The sequence below is a fragment of the Lissotriton vulgaris genome (genome assembly GCF_964263255.1).
Source record: "Lissotriton vulgaris chromosome 8 unlocalized genomic scaffold, aLisVul1.2 SUPER_8_unloc_1, whole genome shotgun sequence".
Lineage (NCBI taxonomy): Eukaryota > Metazoa > Chordata > Amphibia > Caudata > Salamandridae > Lissotriton > Lissotriton vulgaris.
Genome location: NW_028240615.1, coordinates 4,023,963 through 4,044,657, shown reverse-complemented (window position 1 = coordinate 4,044,657; position 20,695 = coordinate 4,023,963). Strand labels below are relative to the sequence as shown.

General features: G+C 46.4%; 2 protein-coding genes across 2 annotated transcripts in view; both read right to left on the bottom strand.

Moving 5' to 3' along the window:
- Positions 1-20,695, bottom strand: part of STK24 (serine/threonine kinase 24) — a 745,744-nt gene that overhangs the window by 348,027 nt on the left and 377,022 nt on the right. The window lies entirely within an intron of this gene.
- Positions 13,696-19,935, bottom strand: LOC147672959 (uncharacterized). The gene is made up of 3 exons (XM_086947852.1): positions 19,921-19,935; positions 18,851-19,339; positions 13,696-14,235 (listed from the first exon to the last, which is right to left on the bottom strand). Exons 1-3 carry the CDS (start codon positions 19,933-19,935, stop codon positions 13,696-13,698), a joined length of 1,044 nt encoding a protein of 347 aa, XP_086803978.1.

The window sequence follows — 20,695 nt, the reverse complement described above, 5'->3', positions numbered from 1 at the left end:
GGTGGAGGGGTCGCGCGGGGTGGAGGGGTCGCGCGGGGTGGAGGGGTCGCGCGGGGTGGAGGGGTCGCGCGGGGTGAAGGGGTCGCGCGGGGTGGAGGCGGGGAGGGAGTTGAGTAGGGCAGGAGGGGTCACACAGGTATGACGGGGAGAGGAGGTCACCGGGGGAGAGGGGGTCAAGCAGGGGATGGGGGTCCCATGGGGAGAGGGGGTCAAACAGAAGGAGAGCGGAGCGGGTCACGTGGGGGGCGGGGGATTGTGCGCTTCGCAGGGGAGGGAGGGTTGTGTGGAGGAGCCGTCCCTGCCCCCCACACTCTGGACACAGTCAGGAGCTTTCAGGCCAGGAGACTGCCACCTGTGCACAGTGCCGGAGGAGGCACCCTGGAACTCAGGGCCCCCCGCACTGTAGGGGCTACTGTTAAAGCACTGTATAGCACCAAAAGCTCAGAACCATGGCACTAGCTGGTACAAGACGGAGAAACCAGCAGAGTTTACACACGTTTTCATATCAGTTTGGTAACTCCTACGGATACTTCCTGTCCCCTTCAACGAATGCCTTAGCATGAAACGTATTGTAGGTGAAAGCAAGTGGACAAACGGAAGGAGGGCAGAGAAGAATGGGGAAAGCAACAAAGCGGGAAGGGGGCAAGCAGCGATGGGAGGAAGGTGGTGGGAGTAGCGGGTCAAGTAACAAAGTTAAGTGGGTGAGGCACACTTTAAATTCAAAAAGAGTGCTAAATAGGAAAATATCGTTTAAAATAAGACGACGGGGAGGGGGCAGGCAAGCAGCGACATCGTTAGTGAAGAGAACCAGCAAAGGGCAGTGGGTGAGGCGGACCATGGGAATTGACAGAGTCTCAATTAAAAACAAATTGTTATTTTGTTTGTCGTTGTATCACTGCAGGCGCCGTGCAATGATGTTAGCATTGTTTGCATTAGTTCCCTTTAAGCTGCATTTTAATCGCACTCCATATCACTTCGCACCTGATCATTAGTTTTTATTGCTTTTAATAATGTAACATTGCATGATAAATGTTGTGTGGGGACCCCCCCTCACACTCAGATGGACTGTGCCTTGATCCTTGCTCTTTACTGCATCTCCATCTTGACAAAGTGCTGTGAAGGAGCTGCAAGGATATATGTGGCACTGGGGAAACACCAGCATGAATAATCATAAAAAGATCACAGCTATTTTCCATCTAGGAAACCTGGTTCATACAGAAGACCTTCTGATGAGAAGCAGTAGTGATGAAAAATGACCACAGAAAATCCTTACTAGGTTGTCAAAAACAATATTTTTCAATCCCTCTGCCCCAGAAAGGTAAACACTGCTATATTGTATCCAGAGACCAGATTCCTTGCAAGGCTGTCAGAATATTCCATCTATGGTAAAATGCGATTCACGTTTATTTATTTATTGTTTCAGCTGTCAGACTTAAATGATTAAAATTATGATCTAAAAACAATTAAATACAGAAATTTCACTTCTTTAAAACCTATACAGTGCAATCAACTGAGTGGCACAATAACATCCAGGCACGGTATTCCACACCTTTCAGGAAAAAACAATTAATCTGATGACCATCTAGCAACTATAAGTGTTAAATACCATCAGGAAGAAAAAATCAATCTGATAACCATCTAGGCACTAAGGGCCAGATGTAGGTAATCTCAATATACCTATTCTATACCAAATCGATAGATACCGAATCGGTAATAGGGGGAACCCTTTCAAGGCTGGCAGGGTGTCACATTGACACCCTGTTGCACCCCTGAATATTGCATGGGTGCTCATGTGGCACACATACATGCTCTAGTGGCATGTATGTCTACCACATGGCACTGAACAAAAAGCAAAACATTGCTTTTTAAAAGGAATTCGTTATTTACCACCAACTAATAGTTGTTGGTAAATAACGAATCCTTAAATGTAAGAAGCACTCACTTGAGTGCTCCTTACATTACAGATTCGGTAATTTACCAAATCGGTATTTTAAGAATTCGGTAATCTACCGATTTCTTGAATTACCGATTCGGTAAATTACCGAATCCTGAAATGTGGCCTCCTACATCTGAAAAGCCTAATGCCGGTCGGTAACGGACAAAATTCGGTAATTTCGGCCGTTACCGACCGGTATTAGGCTTCCTACATCTGGTCCATTTAATACCGGTCTGATGAAAGCCATTCATCTGCTGTATAAAAAGTGCAAGGAACACATGCATATATTATACAATTACCAAATAATATAATGACAACTGGAACTATATGCACAATCGACAAATTCATCAGATGTAAAAAAAAGAAAAAAAAATTATGCATGAAAAGTTTAAAACATATATGGTTCAGTCAGAATCTTACTTCCTAAAAGATATGTGAAATGAATGAAATGACATGAAATTTGATTTATAAAGCGCATGGCTGCCCGGGAGCGACCCAGCGCTATAGAACAGAGGACAACTGAGAAAGAGCCTTTGTCTTACACATCCTGAGGAAAGAGAAACGTTTTAAGGAGCTTTCGGAATTCCAAGTAACTTGGTTCGGTTCGCAGCCTAACCAGGAGGGCATTCCATAGGGTCACCGTATTGACCAAGAATCGACGCCCTCCAGTCCGAACCTTCTTGACTCTTTGAACTATGGTCAAATTTCCATGGTCCGAACGCAAGGCCCTGATAGCCTTATACGGGCGGATCAAGCTCCCTAGAATAGGGGGCCCCTTGTTCTGAAGAGTTTTATGGGCAATGCACAGGGACTTGAATTTAATCCTTTCCCGTATTGGCAGCCAGTGGAGGGCTTTGAGTGCAGGTTTGGCCGAAACTCTACGAGATGTGCCAGTAAGCAGCCTAGCCGCTGAGTTCTGAACACGCTGGAGGGTGTTAATGGTCGATTCTGGGGCGGCCAAAAACAGGGCATTGCTATAGTCTAATCTAGACAGAATTAGCCCTTGAATAAGCAACTTCCTAGACTGAGCTGGTAATAAAGGGAGGATCTTACGGGCTGACCGGAGCAGGCCCACGTAAATACCAGCTGTCTTTTTAGCTTGTGTCCTAAAAGAAAGGTCTTGCTCAAGCCATACTCTCAAGCTTTTAAGTTCGTTCTTAGGAGTGGGGGGAGCCCCCAAACATGAGGGCCAAATTTAATCCGGAAGAGATGTTACCTAATGGCCTAGAAGCATAAGCTCTGTTTTTGCGCCATTCAATTTAAGGGGCAAGCTGCTCATCCATGAATGAATTTCCGAGAGGCAGCCATACAAGCTTTCTGTGCAGATTTTCTCTTGGGAAAGCGAGACGACAAGTTGGGTGTTGTCTGCGTAAGTAAAAACTTTAATCCCAAAGGGGGTGACCACATCCTCCAGTGGGGCCATGTACACGGTAGGGCTCAGAGATGAGCCCTGTGGGACTCCACACTGGAGGGGGATTAATTTGGAGCATGCACAGCCTTCCCAGACTTGAAAAGTTCTATTCCTCAGGAAGGAAGTGAACCACATCAGCGCTGTACCAGCTACTCCTAGATTAGACAGGCATTGGATTAAGATCTTATGGTCCACAGTGTCAAAGGCTGCACTTATGTGCTGTACCATATGCTTAAAACCAATCGAGCGCTAAGTTCAATGACAGTAAAAACAGTCAATTAACGTGACTGTTGATAAACAGTAAAATCAGTCTAGTGACATAATACTATTCGAGCACCCAAACTCCTATCCAATAAAAAAAATCAGTTAATTCACCAACTATCTAAGAGCGGAATACAAGGAAACATTGGGAGGGCCTACGATTTGAACAGCAGTAGCTGCACAGTGCATTGTGGAGCATGCTTAATTTCCCGCAGGATCTCTGCATGAGCTAATGCTTAACGAAGTGGGCAGCTCCTCAAACAAGGCCATGCAACCCATAGAATTTTCACCATGGAATTAAAAACTTACATGTCATCCGGCCTGATACTGGGCGCCAATGCCAATTTGACGCATCTAGCCCCATGAATTTTGAAAAGAGGAAGGAACCATTTCCGCCATGCCATGTATTTATTACAGAGCAAAAGAACATGGGTTAAGATGTCTAACCCTCCCAACCTACAGTCACAATGGTCAGAACCAGCAGCGATCCTGTGGATACGAATTAAGTAATCCCTAGTTGGCAAACTACCCAGAATGTACTTTACATACAGTGTTAGCTTAAGTTCGGGATATATACATCCAAGTACCCGGTACAGGGCAGACCATAGATGTTGCTGAAATAATTACACATACTAGATCCGGGGTCTCCAACCGGTCGATCGCGAGCCACCAGTAGCTCGCGGAGACCCCGGGAGTAGCTTGTGTAGCCCTTCAGTAATATTTGGTGGTATTTTGGGCTATTAGGCTTTCTGGCTCCATTTGCCCGCCCTCACCCAAACCAGCCGCTCGGATTGAAGAGGATGATGCTTCTCTCCTGGAGTTGCAGACTCCTCTTGTTTGAGTCTGATTCTTGTGACATAATCGTCGGGTGCCAGCGCGGAGCAGTGAGAGACGTGACTTCCACCGCAGGTAAGCTCAATAGTGGAATTAGGGATCCCGTGGGAGGGATGGCTGACAAGGCGTCAGAGAGCGCCGGTTAGGAAGGAAAAACGAGGTGAACAGAGGGCAGAAAGGCACAAAAAACGAGTGGAACAGAGGGCAGAAAGGCACCAAAAACGAGTGGGACAGAGGGCAGAAAGGCACCAAAAATGAGTGGAACAGAGGGCAGAAGGGCACAAAAAACGAAGCAAAAACGAGTGGCACAGAGGGCAGACGGGCACAAAAACGAAGGAAAAATGAGTGGATCAGAGGGCAGAAAGGCACAAAAAACGAGTGGAACAGAGGGCAGAAAGGCACCAAAAAAGAGTGAACAGAGGGCAGAAGGGCACAAAAAACAGGGGAAAACGAGTGGCACACAGGGGAGATGGGCACAAACAACGAAGGAAAAACAAGTGGAACAGAGAGCAGAAAGGCACAAAAAATGAGTGGAACAGAGGGCAAAAAGGCACAAAAGACAAGGGGAAAACGAGTGGAACAGAGGGCAGAAGGGTACAAAAAACAAGGGGAAAACAAGTGGAACAGAGGGCAGAAGGGCACAAAAAAAAGCAAAAACGAGTGGAACAGAGGGCAGAAAGGCACAAAAAACGAGTGGAACAGAGGGCAGAAGGGCACTAAAAATGAAGGAAAAACGAGTGGAGCAGAGGGCAGAAAGGCACAAAAAACGAGTGGAACAGAGGGCAGAAGGGCACTAAAAACGAAGGAAAAACGAGTGGAACAGAGGGCAGAAAGGCACAAAAAACAAGGAAAAGATTGTGGCACAGAGGGCAGACGGGCACAAAAAACGAATGGCACAGAGGCAAAATACAGAATACAGAAATATAGGGGCAGCTAAGAACAGAAGGCAGAAAGTGCAGAGAGGCACGGGGGCAGCGAGGGGAACAGAAGGGAAAACCGGGCAGAGACACGGGGCAGCGAGGGGTACAGAAGGAAAGACCGGGCAGAGAGAGCATGGGGACAGCGAGGGGAACAGAGGGAAGAAAAAGGGGCACGGACCACGGACAGGCAGCCGGGGAAGACAGACAACAGCAGTCACAGACACAACAATGATAATACAGGCAATACAGTCAGTCAGTCATTATACTTTTATTCGACACATGTATCATAAAAAGTACAAACATATAGTACACACATAATTATAAAAACAGTTCATTATTTACAAAAATACATATAAGAGTTATGTGGAAAAATTGACTTGATGAGCATTTTTTAAAATCTTAGTCCTAATGATCCAGGCACATGATAAGAACTTTGCAACCCCACAAATAGTAACCATAGAAGAGGTGTCGGAGATAAGAATACGCAAAGCTGATTTGTAATCTCTAACACCAAGATTCTTTAGTACTGGTTTTAACCATTTCTTCCTAGGTAAGATGTATGCCTTACAGGCAAAGAAAAAGTGGCCCAATGATTCTTCGGGATTTATACAACCTGGACACATTATATCCTCTTCCCTCCTATTGTTCCATCTAGATGTAAAAGTTTTGAGGGGCAATGTTCCATGTCTAAATTTAAGATATAAAGTCCTTTCCCGAGGAATCTGAATAAAATCCAGAAACAATTCCAATTTTAGGGTACATTTATGGGTCAAAAAAGTCTCGGTCAAATGTCCCCAGTTTGGGTTCTGTAGCGCCTTGGCCTCTATCCAATCCCAATATAATTTTTTCACCACTTGTTTTGGTGGAGGTAATTGGGATACCCAAGCGTCGCTTAAACCCACACCTACTACAAGCTTTTTTAAAGCATTTAGCCACTTGATTTTGCCTGAAGTGTTTAATTTTAGCATTTCATCTAACACAAGGGCATAGTTAGCTAATTGGGGGGTCCTCCTCAAACGAACCCAATATAAGAGGGGACGGAGCTGGAGGATGTCCCGAATAGACTTTTTACCCAGGTCTAAGAATAAAGGTTTAAGTGGGGTAGAGGATGGAAGCGACACCAAGTCCCTCATAAACTTGTTCTCTGATCGGACGTGGTCGTTGGTATTCTCATTGCCCCACAGTTCCGAGCCATAAACAGCTGAGGCAATTGCTTTTCCCTCATAGACTGATAAGGCAGGGGCAACTGGCCTGCTTACAGAGAGACGTTGGTTTTTTAAAATAGTGCCGGAAACCCTTTTAAGATTTAAAATCCTTTTACATATATGGGGTTCCCATTTCAAATGATTATTAATCCTAACACCAAGGTAGTCAAACTCATCGACCACCTCTAAAGGAGATCCATTCAAGGTCAAGTGGATATTCCTATATTTCCTCTTGGCGGTCATAACCATTAGTTTAGTTTTGGTTGTGTTTATTGTGAGTCCCCGTTCCTGACAAAAAACACTAAACTGATCAAGAAGGGTTAGGAGACCTGTGGGGGTTTTTGATAAGAGGAGGGTGTCGTCGGCAAAGAGGAGGGATGGCGTTTTCTCCCCAGCCACAATGGGGGCATCGGCCGGTGTATCTTGCAGATGTTTCACCACCCCATTTATAAAGAGGGAGAATAAAGTAGGGGCCATCACACACCCCTGCCGCACCCCTCTGTTAACAGGTATACTCTTCGTGAGTTGCCCCTGCACCCCCCAGGGTATCTTCGCATAAGTACCCTCATGGAGTTTAATGATAAGATTTAGCAGATAGGATGGGAAACCCATATCCAGTAGGACATTCTAAAGTTTAACACGGGGTATTACATCAAAAGCAGTTTTGAGGTCAATAAAAGCCAGGTAAAGGCTCCCTCTGGCTATTGACACTGTTTTCCAAAAAACTGCACAAAATCTGAAGACTTGGTCAATGGCCCCAACATTGTTTCTGAATCCAGCCTGAAAGTGGGACAAAATGTTTTCTTCCATAAGCCAGCCCTCAATCCTATTTACAATTACCCTGCCAACTACTTTTTGAATAACATCAATTAAACTAATTGGTCTGTAGTTGGCAGGGTCCTCTCTCTCACCCTTTTTAAAAACGGTAACAACTTCAGCACCCTTCCATGAATCCGGTACTTGATGGCCTAAATGAATAAGGTTCAAAACATTTACAATAAAATCAGCCCAAACCAGTGGGTTAGACATCAATAAATCACCCGGTATTCCGTCCGGGCCAGGTGCCTTACCCGGTTTTATTTTAAGGATGGCCTCCTGTACCTCACGGGGCGAAAACAATACATCTGTAAAGCCATCATTTCGATGGCACATGTGTATAGGTTACTGTTACTTGGCAGGCAGGTAAAAATAGATACAGCCAGGATCAGCAGTAGGATTTTCATGCTGCTGTCTGATTGCTCACTTTCCACAAGCCCTTGGGTACCACTGCCTCTTACAACTCTGCAGTTATCTGTGTCCAGTAGTCAAGGCCAAGCTCATGATGAGGCGGAGGGGGAATAGAGGGGTATGGGGGGCATGGGATTGAGGGGGCATGACTGTTAAGTCATGGTTCAGGGCCACTGGTATTATGTGGCACTGGGGTACCAAATTATGCAGCAAGTTTGACAAAATCATGCAGCAAAAAAGACAAATTATATGGTGTATTGCAGCTAATTTTGTGATAGTACTACTTTATTGTTTTGTAATTTGTACTCGTTAGCAGTGTCTCTGAAATTTTGGACCTTAATTTTGGACCTATTAATTGAAATGTCTTGAAGAGTCACAAATCCAGAGTCATTCCTTTTGGTGTTCTAGAGAACTCTTAAGTATGGCCTGTCTTGGGTATTTTGCTCAAACCACTGTATGGGCTCTGATGAAATTAGGCTTAAAGTCAATGACACTAGGCGTGGGGGGTCTCTCGGAAAAATGCGCGAGTTGCTTGCGGTTCAGTAGCTCATGACGATTTTCACTGGCCAGAAGTAGCTCTGACTACACAAAATGCAGGAGACCCCTGTACTAGATCCTGGCCTCAGTGCCTGGCACTTCCTTGTCTGCACCTGTTCAAAGTATTGATCTTTGATCCGCTTTGCTGTGTCCTGCTGGGATCTGGCCACAAAGATTCCAACTGCAGCTCAGACAGAATATTCTGTACATCAGACGACCATGTATTCCCCCCACCCACACCCCTGGAGGTGACTTCTTCAAGGGTTCTCAAGTATGTTACTGCCTTAGGATTTCTTATCAGCCTAACCCAATAAAGGACTTGCCTAAGGGCTACTACTTCCGATATGGGGTAAAATTGAGCTTCCCATACAGTGCCAGTAAGGGGGTGCCTGGCCATAGCCCATTATAGAAAATGGGGTAACCCAAAACGGTTTGTTGGACCTGGGTAGTCGAAATTATTAACAAAAACAATGGCCCAACCCGAAATCAATTATTGGCTCAATGAATCAGTACTCACAGTTAATCATTTTTTATGACTGAATGGGTGTTTACAATTAATCACCTCTTGTAGATTTTATCAAACCACTTCAAAAGCATCCACCTTGGAAAAACTAATTTATTCAAAAAGGAGTTTTAATGAATTGCTCCAACACAGCGAGAAGATTTCATATATACATTAATAAAATTTCAAAAAACGAACGGTAACAAAGAGAGCAGCGTGCTTCTATAAGAGTGCCGGAAAAGAAGAAAAAAGAAGTGATTTTGAAAGAAAGGGTGTAAGCCTCAACAGAATAGTGACATAGGGTTATTTACAAAATTGAAAGAACAGTGCTGTACAAAAATCAGCAAAATTATGTACTAAGGCCACTAATTGCTTTGTTTCTCTTTTAGCATTTATACATTCTTTAACTGGCATGTATAATGTTTGGACAAGGCAGTGGTCCTATTTTTTGGAGTTAAGCGTCGACGTTTCGACCCGTCTGGTGGTACTGGGGTGACTGGGGACCTCGACCTGCGGGTCTTCCTCAGGAACGTGTGTGACACAGAACTTTGTACCGTGGTTACTAAAGCTGTGAGCCTACAATGAAATTAAGGCAATATTCAGGTGGGTGCATGGAATAGGTACTAAAGAAGAGGTACATCGACCTCGACTGCTTCCTTACCCAAATTTTCTTTATGGGATGATCAAGAACCTCCTACATCTGCATGGTCATAGACGACTGATTGGTCACAGTTCCACTTCTACAGTGCCTAAGGAGGAGTTGATGTATTAAGTGTCAATACCTCATTTGATTGGGTATCCGTGAAATTAATTTCTCAAGTATCATTTACAAAGGCTTACCGAATTCATGGTCGTTGGCCTTCCACAAAATTATTCAGGTGATGATATCAAAGGTAACATACAGGACTTAATCTGTTACTGTAAGGGAACATACAATGATTGTATTTACTATGATATCAATCAGTATTTTCGGTCTATCTATATGGAGGATAAAGGGTGGTTCATACCTTTTTGTGTTCGTGTACAGACATCATAGTGAATATAGATGAAGCTCAATTTATGCGCCAGAAATTCCTGCAAGAACATGCAGAAATTCAATGTTACCTTGGTTATATTTTTATTATTTGTTAAAGAAGTGGGTACAGCGTGTTTGTAAGTTACGGATGAAACGCGATCTATTATTTAACTTTTGGAACGCCTGCCCTCACTTAGAATTGTTCGCGATAGTCGAAAAAGTCCCACCCGGTAGTTCAGGGCGCTGCATGAAAAACATAGATGAAATCACATCAGAGTCGGATGCGATGGTATGCAGCCTAGCGGACACTGATAGGGTTTTTGGGGGGATGTATAGGGAAGGTAGGATATCTTACCGGGAGTATCGGTTTCCTGGCGGAGACTGTTCAAGTCAGGGGGCCTCGTAACGCGGTTACGTCATACGGACGTTTTGAGCGTTCGAAAATCAGTCGACATAGAGAGGGGACTCTGTAGAGTTCTCTGTTAACTCGTGGACATTGTATAGGTTGGACCAATGCACCAGGGATTGGTCGACACAAAGGAGGGACTCAGTGTAGTTCTCAGTAGACCCATGGTCATTGCATTGGTAATACAGTATACCAAAGATTGGTCACGAAGGACGTGAGCAAAAGTTGAATGCTATATGGGCACCTATTAAACGGATCATCTGTTGTTTAGCACTGCTACTTGTTTGCTGATTTCTTCATATTCGTTTAGCCCCCGCTTTATAGTGTCGAATAGATATATAAACCGACACTCACGGAGGCTCAATACATGACTGAAGTCTCCTCCCCTGGGATTAGGTGTTACCTTTTCCAGGACACACCATTTGAGACTATCAGGTGTATGTTCAAATTTTGTGAAATGCTCAACAAGTGGTGCCCCCTGGGTCTTGCATTTGATACGGCTTACATGTTGCAATATGCGACACTTTACTTTTTGTATGGTTTGACCAATATATACAAACCCACATGGGCATGTGATCGCATAAATAACCCCACTTGAGTTACAGTTACTGTGTTCTTTTAACACGTGTGTATAGTTGTTATGTTTGAAACGTTTAATATCTTGAGATAATGGGCATGCTTTACAATTTCCACATTTCACGTGGCCCTTTACTGGTGGAATCCCCCATAGGACAGTTTGACTTGGTGGATTTTTACTGGGCAGTAGAGCTTTCACTACATAATCTCTTATATTTTTTGCCTTCTTAAAAGCATGTAGTGGCAAAGGAGCATTGCCAATTTCATCAGCGATCATATGCCAGTGTTGGTTAATTATTTTTTTGATCTTGTTGCTCTTCGTGGAGTATGTGGTAACGCACACTATTCGATCTTCTTTTTGTTTCTGGTTATCTCTCACTTCTAAGAGGTGTTCTCTGTGGTTATACCAGGCACGTTTACGTGCCTGTTTTAAAAGCCTAATCGGGTAGCCTCTGTCTATCAACCGGGATAGGAGGCCTGCTGATTCATTGAAGAAATCCTCCTTCCTGGTGCAGTTCCTCCGCAACCTCAGGAATTGTCCAAAAGGGAGGTTATCCCTGAGGTTACGGGGATGGTGGCTGCTATACCGGAGTAAGGTGTTCCGTTCACTACTCTTACGGTATAGGCCAGTATATAACACACCCTGATCAGCATTGATAGTAATATCCAGAAAATTAATTTTTGACTTGTCGAATTCTACGGTAAATTGGATGTCTGTGGACCGTGTGTTAAGCCATTCATGAAAAGAAGTTAATTCCTCCGTGTTGCCATTCCATACGATTAAAACGTCATCTATGTAACGACGCCTTAACCCTACGTGGTTCAAATACGGGTTGATGTCATTGAGGACATTGGCTTGTTCGAATGCATCCATGAAGATTATGGCCAGATTGGGGGCAAAGCTTGCCCCCATCGCCACTCCCTTGGTTTGAACGTAGTACTTATCCAGAAAGATGAACATTTTTTTTGTCATAGCCAAAGTTAAAAGTTCAATGATGAATTCTGTCGGTACCCGGTGGGGTGCCGGACGTGAGTTTAGGACTAGCTCAATAACTGTCAGAGCTTGCTTTTGCGGAATATTTGTATATAAAGATTGAATATCCATAGTGGCAAGTAGACTTGTTCTTGGGTCATATGGACGTCCATCTAGGAGCAAGATGGTTTGCATCGTATCTTTAAGATACGTAGCTGTCTCCTCTGCTAAAGGTTTCAAGAATGTATCGATGTACTTGCACAGTGGCTCTAGGAGGGAGCCACAACCGGAAATGATTGGTCTACCTGGTGGATTCTGCATTCTTTTATGAATTTTTGGCAGAGTATAGATGGTTGGTGTTCTGGGATGTTTATTATTGAGATATTCATGCTCGTGTTTATTGATGATGCCCAAATTTAATCCTTGTGTAGTGATGGAATTGATTTTCTTTTTTATTTCAACGAAAAGCATTGACTACGCTTAAAGAAAATGCCAATATAGTAATTAAACCAGCCGACAAGGGCGGAGCCATTGTCGTACAAAACTATGAACAATACACAAATGAAATCCTTGCCCAGTTAGAAGTTGAAGGTAACTATGAAAAATTAAGAGGGGACCCGACAAATGAAATAAAAAAGAAAATCAATTCCATCACTACACAAGGATTAAACATCCCAGAACACCAACCATCTATACTCTGCCAAAAATTCATAAAAGAATGCAGAATCCACCAGGTAGACCAATCATTTCCGGTTGTGGCTCCCTCCTAGAGCCACTGTGCAAGTACATCGATACATTCTTGAAACCTTTAGCAGAGGAGACAGCTACGTATCTTAAAGATACGATGCAAACCATCTTGCTCCTAGATGGACGTCCATATGACCCAAGAACAAGTCTACTTGCCACTATGGATATTCAATCTTTATATACAAATATTCCGCAAAAGCAAGCTCTGACAGTTACTGAGCTAGTCCTAAACTCACGTCCGGCACCCCACCGGGTACCGACAGAATTCATCATTGAACTTTTAACTTTGGCTAAGACAATTCCTGAGGTTGCGGAGGAACTGCACCAGGAAGGAGGATTTCTTCAATGAATCAGCAGGCCTCCTATCCCGGTTGATAGACAGAGGCTACCCGATTAGGCTTTTAAAACAGGCACGTAAACGTGCCTGGTATAACCACAGAGAACACCTCTTAGAAGTGAGAGATAACCAGAAACAAAAAGAAGATCGAATAGTGTGCGTTACCACATACTCCACGAAGAGCAACAAGATCAAAAAAATAATTAACCAACACTGGCATATGATCGCTGATGAAATTGGCAATGCTCCTTTGCCACTACATGCTTTTAAGAAGGCAAAAAATATAAGAGATTATGTAGTGAAAGCTCTACTGCCCAGTAAAAATCCACCAAGTCAAACTGTCCTATGGGGGATTCCACCAGTAAAGGGCCACGTGAAATGTGGAAATTGTAAAGCTGTAGCGGCGGGACTAGGAATTGGCAAGAGTCGGGTTTTTGTAACGTTAGGATTTATTCTTTCGTAAAGGGAATCAGTACAAGTTTTACGAAGGGCTCCCCGGCGTGGTGATCTGCTCCGTTCCCGTCTGGTCTTTCTAAGCACTCCCTCTTCTTTTCTTCTTACGGGGCTCCTCCTCCTTCTGGGCTCCGGAGGCTCCGTGCTGTCCGCCCTCGCCGACACCGTACGGGGGTAAAAAGAAGAGAGACCGGAATCAGTACTATTGTAGGAACAGGTATTGGAGCACCGGGGAGGGGGCCCGTGAGGGAAACACCCAGTGATGCACAGCAACAGTAATTACCAGTAATCACAACTGAGAGGGGACGTGATGGTGAGGGAACCCAGTGTTTTACCCCAGTCATACAACACTCTACTAGTTGCGACTAACTCGCTTCTTTATCCAGCCTACGAAACGGTTACGCACCTCAGAGAGCCGTACCCCTCCAGGCGTACGGCTGGGCGGATCGTGGTGTTGGCCTCCGGGCGTGTCCAGTGTTGCTTCGGCTCTCCCGTCCGAGATCTTTGGTGCGTCTGCGATGTTGTCCTCGCTGATCCACTTGTAGCTGTGGTCCGCCTCTCGTCCTCCACTCCTCCAGTCGCTCTCTCCCCTCCGGTCGTCCTCCTCACTCGATCGTCCTACGCTCCTCCAGTCGTTCTCTCTCCTCCACTCGTCCTCCTCACTCGCTCGTCCTCCGCTCCTCCAGTTCTCCTCGCTGCTTCCCGCCTCTCCGCCCTGCTCCTCACTGACCGCTCCTCCGGTGAAATAACACACCTGGTACTTGTCGGTCACGCCTTTTATGGGATGTTCTAGCTCCACCTCCTCGTCCAGGTCTTTGGTCCAGTTAAAGGGCCCGTCTTCCTCTTCGTCGCAACTGTACCTCTCTGGGCCAGGCCATCTTGTCACAGGTCCGGGCTGAGGAAATAAGAGGGGGGGGTCACAGAAGGTTAATTCGCGCCCTAATGCGGGGCTGTCGCTGTGATCCCGGTTACACACCTCCCCCCTTGGACCCTTCCGCTCGGGAAGGGGATGCCGGGACAGGTAATCGGCCCCCTTGTTGTCTACCCCTTTTTCGTGACACACAGTGAAGGAATAGGGCTGCATCGCCAGGAACCAGCGCATGACTCTAGCATTAGAGGACTTGTTCCTAGCCATCCATAATAGAGGGGCATGGTCAGTGTACAGCGTGAAGGACCTGCCCTCCAGATAGTAGGCCAGTTTCTCAATAGCCCAGCGAATAGCCAGGCATTCCTTCTCCACAGTGGCGTATTTGAGCTCTCTCGGGAACAGTTTTCTACTTATGAAGAGTACAGGATGGTCCATCCCGTCCTCCCCCTTTTGAGACAGCACTGCTCCGATCCCGAAGTCCGAGGCATCCGTGTGCAGCGAAAAGGGTTTCTGGAAGTCCGGCGAGGTGAGAATCGGGGCCGAAATGATAGTCCTTTTCAACGATGAATAGGCCTCCAACATGTCTTGGGTGGGGCTCCTCAGGATCGACTGTTTGACGTGAGACTGCAGGGCATCCGTGAGAGGGGTGGCCAGTTGCGCAAATTGCGGTATGAACCTCCGATAATAGCCAATGAGGCCTAAGAAGGCCCGCAACTCTTTTTTGGTACTGGGAAAGGGAGTCTCCGCTATTGCCCTCACTTTTTCTGTTTGTGGCTCTATGAGGCCGTATCCCAATACATACCCTAGATACTTAACTTTGTGGAAGGCTAGTCGGGATTTTTTTGCGTTTATCCGTAGTCCCGCACGGGCGAGAGTTTCTAGTACCTTCTGTAGGTGAACCAGATGGGTCTCCCAGTCGGGGCTAAATACGACAATGTCATCCAGATAGGCGGACGTGAATGATGTTATGTCCTTCAAGACATTGTTCATAAGCCTCTGGAAGGTGGCGGGTGCTCCGTGTAGGCCAAACGGAAGCACCGTGAATTCGTAATGACCCTCAGCAGTGGAAAAGGCAGTTTTGTGTCGATCTTCTTCCCATAGGGGAACCTGCCAGTAACCCTTGGTCAGGTCTATGGTGCTGATAAACTTGGCTTTACCTAGTTTCTCGATCAGTTCATCGATACGTGGGATGGGATAGGCATCGAATTTAGATATTTCATTAAGGGCTCGAAAGTCCATACAAAATCGTCTAGATCCATCGGGTTTGGGTATCAAAACGATAGGACTAGACCAGTTACTGTGAGAGGGACGTATCACCCCCAATTTCAGCATTTCTTCCACCTCCCGTTTGATGTCTTGTCTCCTGGCCTCCGGAATCCTGTAGGGGCGTATCTTCACTATTTTTCCCGGACTAGTCTCAATGCAATGTTCCGCGAGGGTGGTTTTTCCTGGAATGTCGGAAAACACTTGTTCTTGTTGTCTCAGGACTTCCGACGGCTCCTGTTTTTCTTTTTGTTGTAGGTCCTCATTGATTACCAGTTGGGGTATGGTGCTTGGATCAGGAGGCATGTCTTTCTCCACTATGTGTACCCCTACTGGAGTCTTGCCCAGCCATTTCTTTAACATGTTGATGTGATATGTTTGTTGTTTTCTGGGGTTCATCTGTAAACGGTAGGTGGTATTCCCGATAGTATCCACGACAAGAAACGGCCCACTCCACTCGGCTTTGAATTTCTGCGTGGACGAAGGTAACAATACCAACGCCCAGTCCCCTTTTTCCAACTTACGCCATTTTTTTCCTTTGTCGTAGACCTTTTTCTGTTTCTCCTGGCTTTTTTCTAGATTAGCGAATGCCAGGTCCCGTAATTTGCCTAGTTTGGAGCGAAGGTTGTGTGCGTATTCCAGGGTACTGGCCGTTTCCTCCGGGGTTTCTCTCTCCCAGGCTTCTTTGGTCATGGCCAGTAGAGTTCTGGGCTGGCGACCGTAGAGCAGTTCAAAAGCAGAACATCCAAGGCTACTCTGTTTCTGTCCTCTGATAACATATAAAGCAAGGGGCAGTACTTGATCCCACTCCGTGCTGTTGACTTCCAACATTTTTCTCAATGTGGTTTTTATCGTACGATTATACCTTTCCACAAGGCCGTCGGTTTGTGGATGGTACACCGCCGTGCGAATTTGGTGTATGTGTAGCATTTTGCAGACCTCACCCATGAGTCGAGAGACGAATGGAGTTCCTTGGTCGGTCAGTATTTCTTTTGGAAAACCCACTCTAGAAAATAGTTCCAACATTTTGTCTGCGACATTTTTAGTGGTCGTCGAAGTTAGGGGAAATGCCTCCGGGAACCTGGTAGAGTAGTCTACAATTACCAGGACATACTGGTATCCCTTTCTGGTTTTCGGTAGGGGCCCGATGATGTCCATCCCTATCCTTTCAAAGGGAACTCCTATTATAGGAAGGGGCTGCAGAGGTACGGCTGGTGGCCGGGTCATATTTCTTTTCTGGCATATGTCGCATTCTTGACAATAGTTCATGGCATCTTTATAAATACCCGGCCAATAGAAGTATTGTAGGAGATTCTGAGTTGTTTTTTCAGCCCCTATGTGTCCCGCAACCAGGTGAGAATGCGAAAAAAACAGCACCTGTTCTCTGAAGGACACAGGGACCAACAACTGTTCTGGGTCTTCTTCCTTTCCTTGTCGGTACAATAGTCCATTCTTGATGAACATGCGGGGATACCGAACTGGTACCACGCCATCGTTTTGGTGCGCATTCTCCCAGGCGTTAAGTAACGTAGCATCATTAGCCTGTGCAAACTGGAAGCTGCGGTCCAATGTCCACGGGTCGGGAGAAATTAATGCAGGTGCCTCACTTCCAGATAGGGGGGTCTTTCTGACGGGGATCCCCTCTCCCATACTCTTTTTGAACATTTTCAGAAAGGACGGGTTGTCAGTTCCTATGATCAGGTCTTCTGGAAGGGTGTCTAGTACCCCAACTCTTACCCGAGAAGGGGGGGCTTCGGGTGACATCAACGTGATAACCGCCACGGGGTAGGGTTTTACGTCCCCGTGGACACATCTTATGAACACCTGTTCGTTGGGTAGGACTTGCTGGGGTCGTACATGGTGTGCTTGTATTACTGACTGGCGGCAGCCAGAGTCTAGGAGAGCCTGTATGGGGGTACCGTTGATTCTCATACTTACTCGGTAGGCGTTTCCCATTTCGGCGGAATAGAGGACGGCGCGGGGCAGGTATCCCACCTCCAAAGGTTCCTCAGTCGGTTTTTTCCGGGGACAGAATCTGGCAATATGACCCCATGTGCCGCACTCGAAACACTGAGGTCCGCTGTGCGGAAGGGGTTCGGTCCTCCAGTTTCGAGGTCGAGGAGGTTCTGGGAGGCGTACCGGCCTTTTCTCTGTCTTGAAGGAGGTTTTCTGTTTCTCGGTCTCTACTGGAAACATGGGTCTCTGTTGGACCCGAGAAAAAGTATTCGCCATTTCTACAGCTTGAGCTGTGGTTAAGTCCGGATGTTGTTTTAGCCATCTTTGTGTGGCAAAGGGTAGAGCCTCGAGAAATTGTTCCAGGTATATCCTGTCCATAATTTCTTCTTTTGTGCTTTCTGTAGGGCTCAGCCATTTGTCTGCTGCCATCTTGAGACGGACAAACAAGGTTTTTGGGGTCTCCCCGGTTACTCCTCTTTCTCTTCTGAATCTTAGCCTATAGGCTTCCCGGTCCAGCCCCAGATCATCGAGGATGATCCTTTTAATATCCGCGTAAGGTGTGTCGCCCCTTGGGTTGGCTACCTGATAGGCGGCTTGGGCTTCACCGACAAGTAATGGGGCCAAAAAGAAGGGCCATTTTACTCCAGGCCACCCACACGCCCGAGCAGCTCGCTCGAAATTCATTAGAAATGCATCCGGGTCTTCGCCTGGCTGATACTTCTGCAGTGATACTCCTCCGATAGTGTGAGGTATGTTGCTCACGGTAACTGGCCCCGAAGCTAAGGGGGGGTCCAGGGCTCGGGCCGCCACGGCGGTTTTAATCAACTCTCGGTCAGCTTCGGCGGCCCTGAGCTGTTGTTCCGCGATCCTCTCCAGTCTCTCCTGGCCCTGCACCAGGGCTTGTACGACTCCTTCCATCGTCTCGTTGCAGACGTTCACAGTGCCCGCATTCTCCACCACTGTAGCGGCGGGACTAGGAATTGGCAAGAGTCGGGTTTTTGTAACGTTAGGATTTATTCTTTCGTAAAGGGAATCAGTACAAGTTTTACGAAGGGCTCCCCGGTGTGGTGATCTGCTCCGTTCCCGTCTGGTCTTTCTAAGCACTCCCTCTTCTTTTCTTCTTACGGGGCTCCTCCTCCTTCTGGGCTCCGGAGGCTCCGTGCTGTCCGCCCTCGCCGACACCGTACGGGGGTAAAAAGAAGAGAGACCGGAATCAGTACTATTGTAGGAACAGGTATTGGAGCACCGGGGAGGGGGCCCGTGAGGGAAACACCCAGTGATGCACAGCAACAGTAATTACCAGTAATCACAACTGAGAGGGGACGTGATGGTGAGGGAACCCAGTGTTTTACCCCAGTCATACAACACTCTACTAGTTGCGACTAACTCGCTTCTTTATCCAGCCTACGAAACGGTTACGCACCTCAGAGAGCCGTACCCCTCCAGGCGTACGGCTGGGCGGATCGTGGTGTTGGCCTCCGGGCGTGTCCAGTGTTGCTTCGGCTCTCCCGTCCGAGATCTTTGGTGCGTCCGCGATGTTGTCCTCGCTGATCCACTTGTAGCTGTGGTCCGCCTCTCGTCCTCCACTCCTCCAGTCGCTCTCTCCCCTCCGGTCGTCCTCCTCACTCGATCGTCCTACGCTCCTCCAGTCGTTCTCTCTCCTCCACTCGTCCTCCTCACTCGCTCGTCCTCCGCTCCTCCAGTTCTCCTCGCTGCTTCCCGCCTCTCCGCCCTGCTCCTCACTGACCGCTCCTCCGGTGAAATAACACACCTGGTACTTGTCGGTCACGCCTTTTATGGGATGTTCTAGCTCCACCTCCTCGTCCAGGTCTTTGGTCCAGTTAAAGGGCCCGTCTTCCTCTTCGTCGCAACTGTACCTCTCTGGGCCAGGCCATCTTGTCACAGGTCCGGGCTGAGGAAATAAGAGGGGGGGGTCACAGAAGGTTAATTCGCGCCCTAATGCGGGGCTGTCGCTGTGATCCCGGTTACAAAAGCATGCCCATTATCTCAAGATATTAAAAGTTTCAAACACAACAACTATACACACGTGTTAAAAGAACACAGTAACTGTAACTCAAGTGGGGTTATTTATGCGATCACATGCCCATGTGGGTTTGTATATATTGGTCAAACCATACAAAAAGTAAAGTGTCGCATATTGCAACATGTAAGCCGTATCAAATGCAAGACCCAGGGGGCACCACTTGTTGAGCATTTCACAAAATTTGAACATACACCTGATAGTCTCAAATGGTGTGTCCTGGAAAAGGTAACACCTAATCCCAGGGGAGGAGACTTCAGTTATGTATTGAGCCTCCGTGAGTGTCGGTTTATATATCTATTCGACACTATAAAGCGGGGGCTAAACGAATATGAAGAAATCAGCAAACAAGTAGCAGTGCTAAACAACAGATGATCCGTTTAATAGGTGCCCATATAGCATTCAACTTTTGCTCACGTCCTTCGTGACCAATCTTTGGTATACTGTATTACCAATGCAATGACCATGGGTCTACTGAGAACTACACTGAGTCCCTCCTTTGTGTCGACCAATCCCTGGTGCATTGGTCCAACCTATACAATGTCCACGAGTTAACAGAGAACTCTACAGAGTCCCCTCTCTATGTCGACTGATTTTCGAACGCTCAAAACGTCCGTATGACGTAACCGCGTTACGAGGCCCCCTGACTTGAACAGTCGCCGCCAGGAAACCGATACTCCCGGTAAGATATCCTACCTTCCCTATACATCCCCCCAAAAACCCTATCAGTGTCCGCTCGGCTGCATACCATCGCATCCGACTCTGATGTGATTTCATCTATGTTTTTCATGCAGCGCCCTGAACTACCGGGTGGGACTTTTTCGACTATCGCGAACAATTCTAAGTGAGGGCAGGCGTTCCAAAAGGTAAATAATAGATCGCGTTTCATCCGTTACTTACAAACACGCTGTACCCACTTCTTTAACAAATAATAAAAATATAACCAAGGTAACATTGAATTTCTGCATGTTCTTGCAGGAATTTCTGGCGCATAAATTGAGCTTCATCTATATTCACTATGATGTCTGTACACGAACACAAAAAGGTATGAACCACCCTTTATCCTCCATATAGATAGACCGAAAATACTGATTGATATCATAGTAAATACAATCATTGTATGTTCCCTTACAGTAACAGATTAAGTCCTGTATGTTACCTTTGATATCATCACCTGAATAATTTTGTGGAAGGCCAACGACCATGAATTCGGTAAGCCTTTGTAAA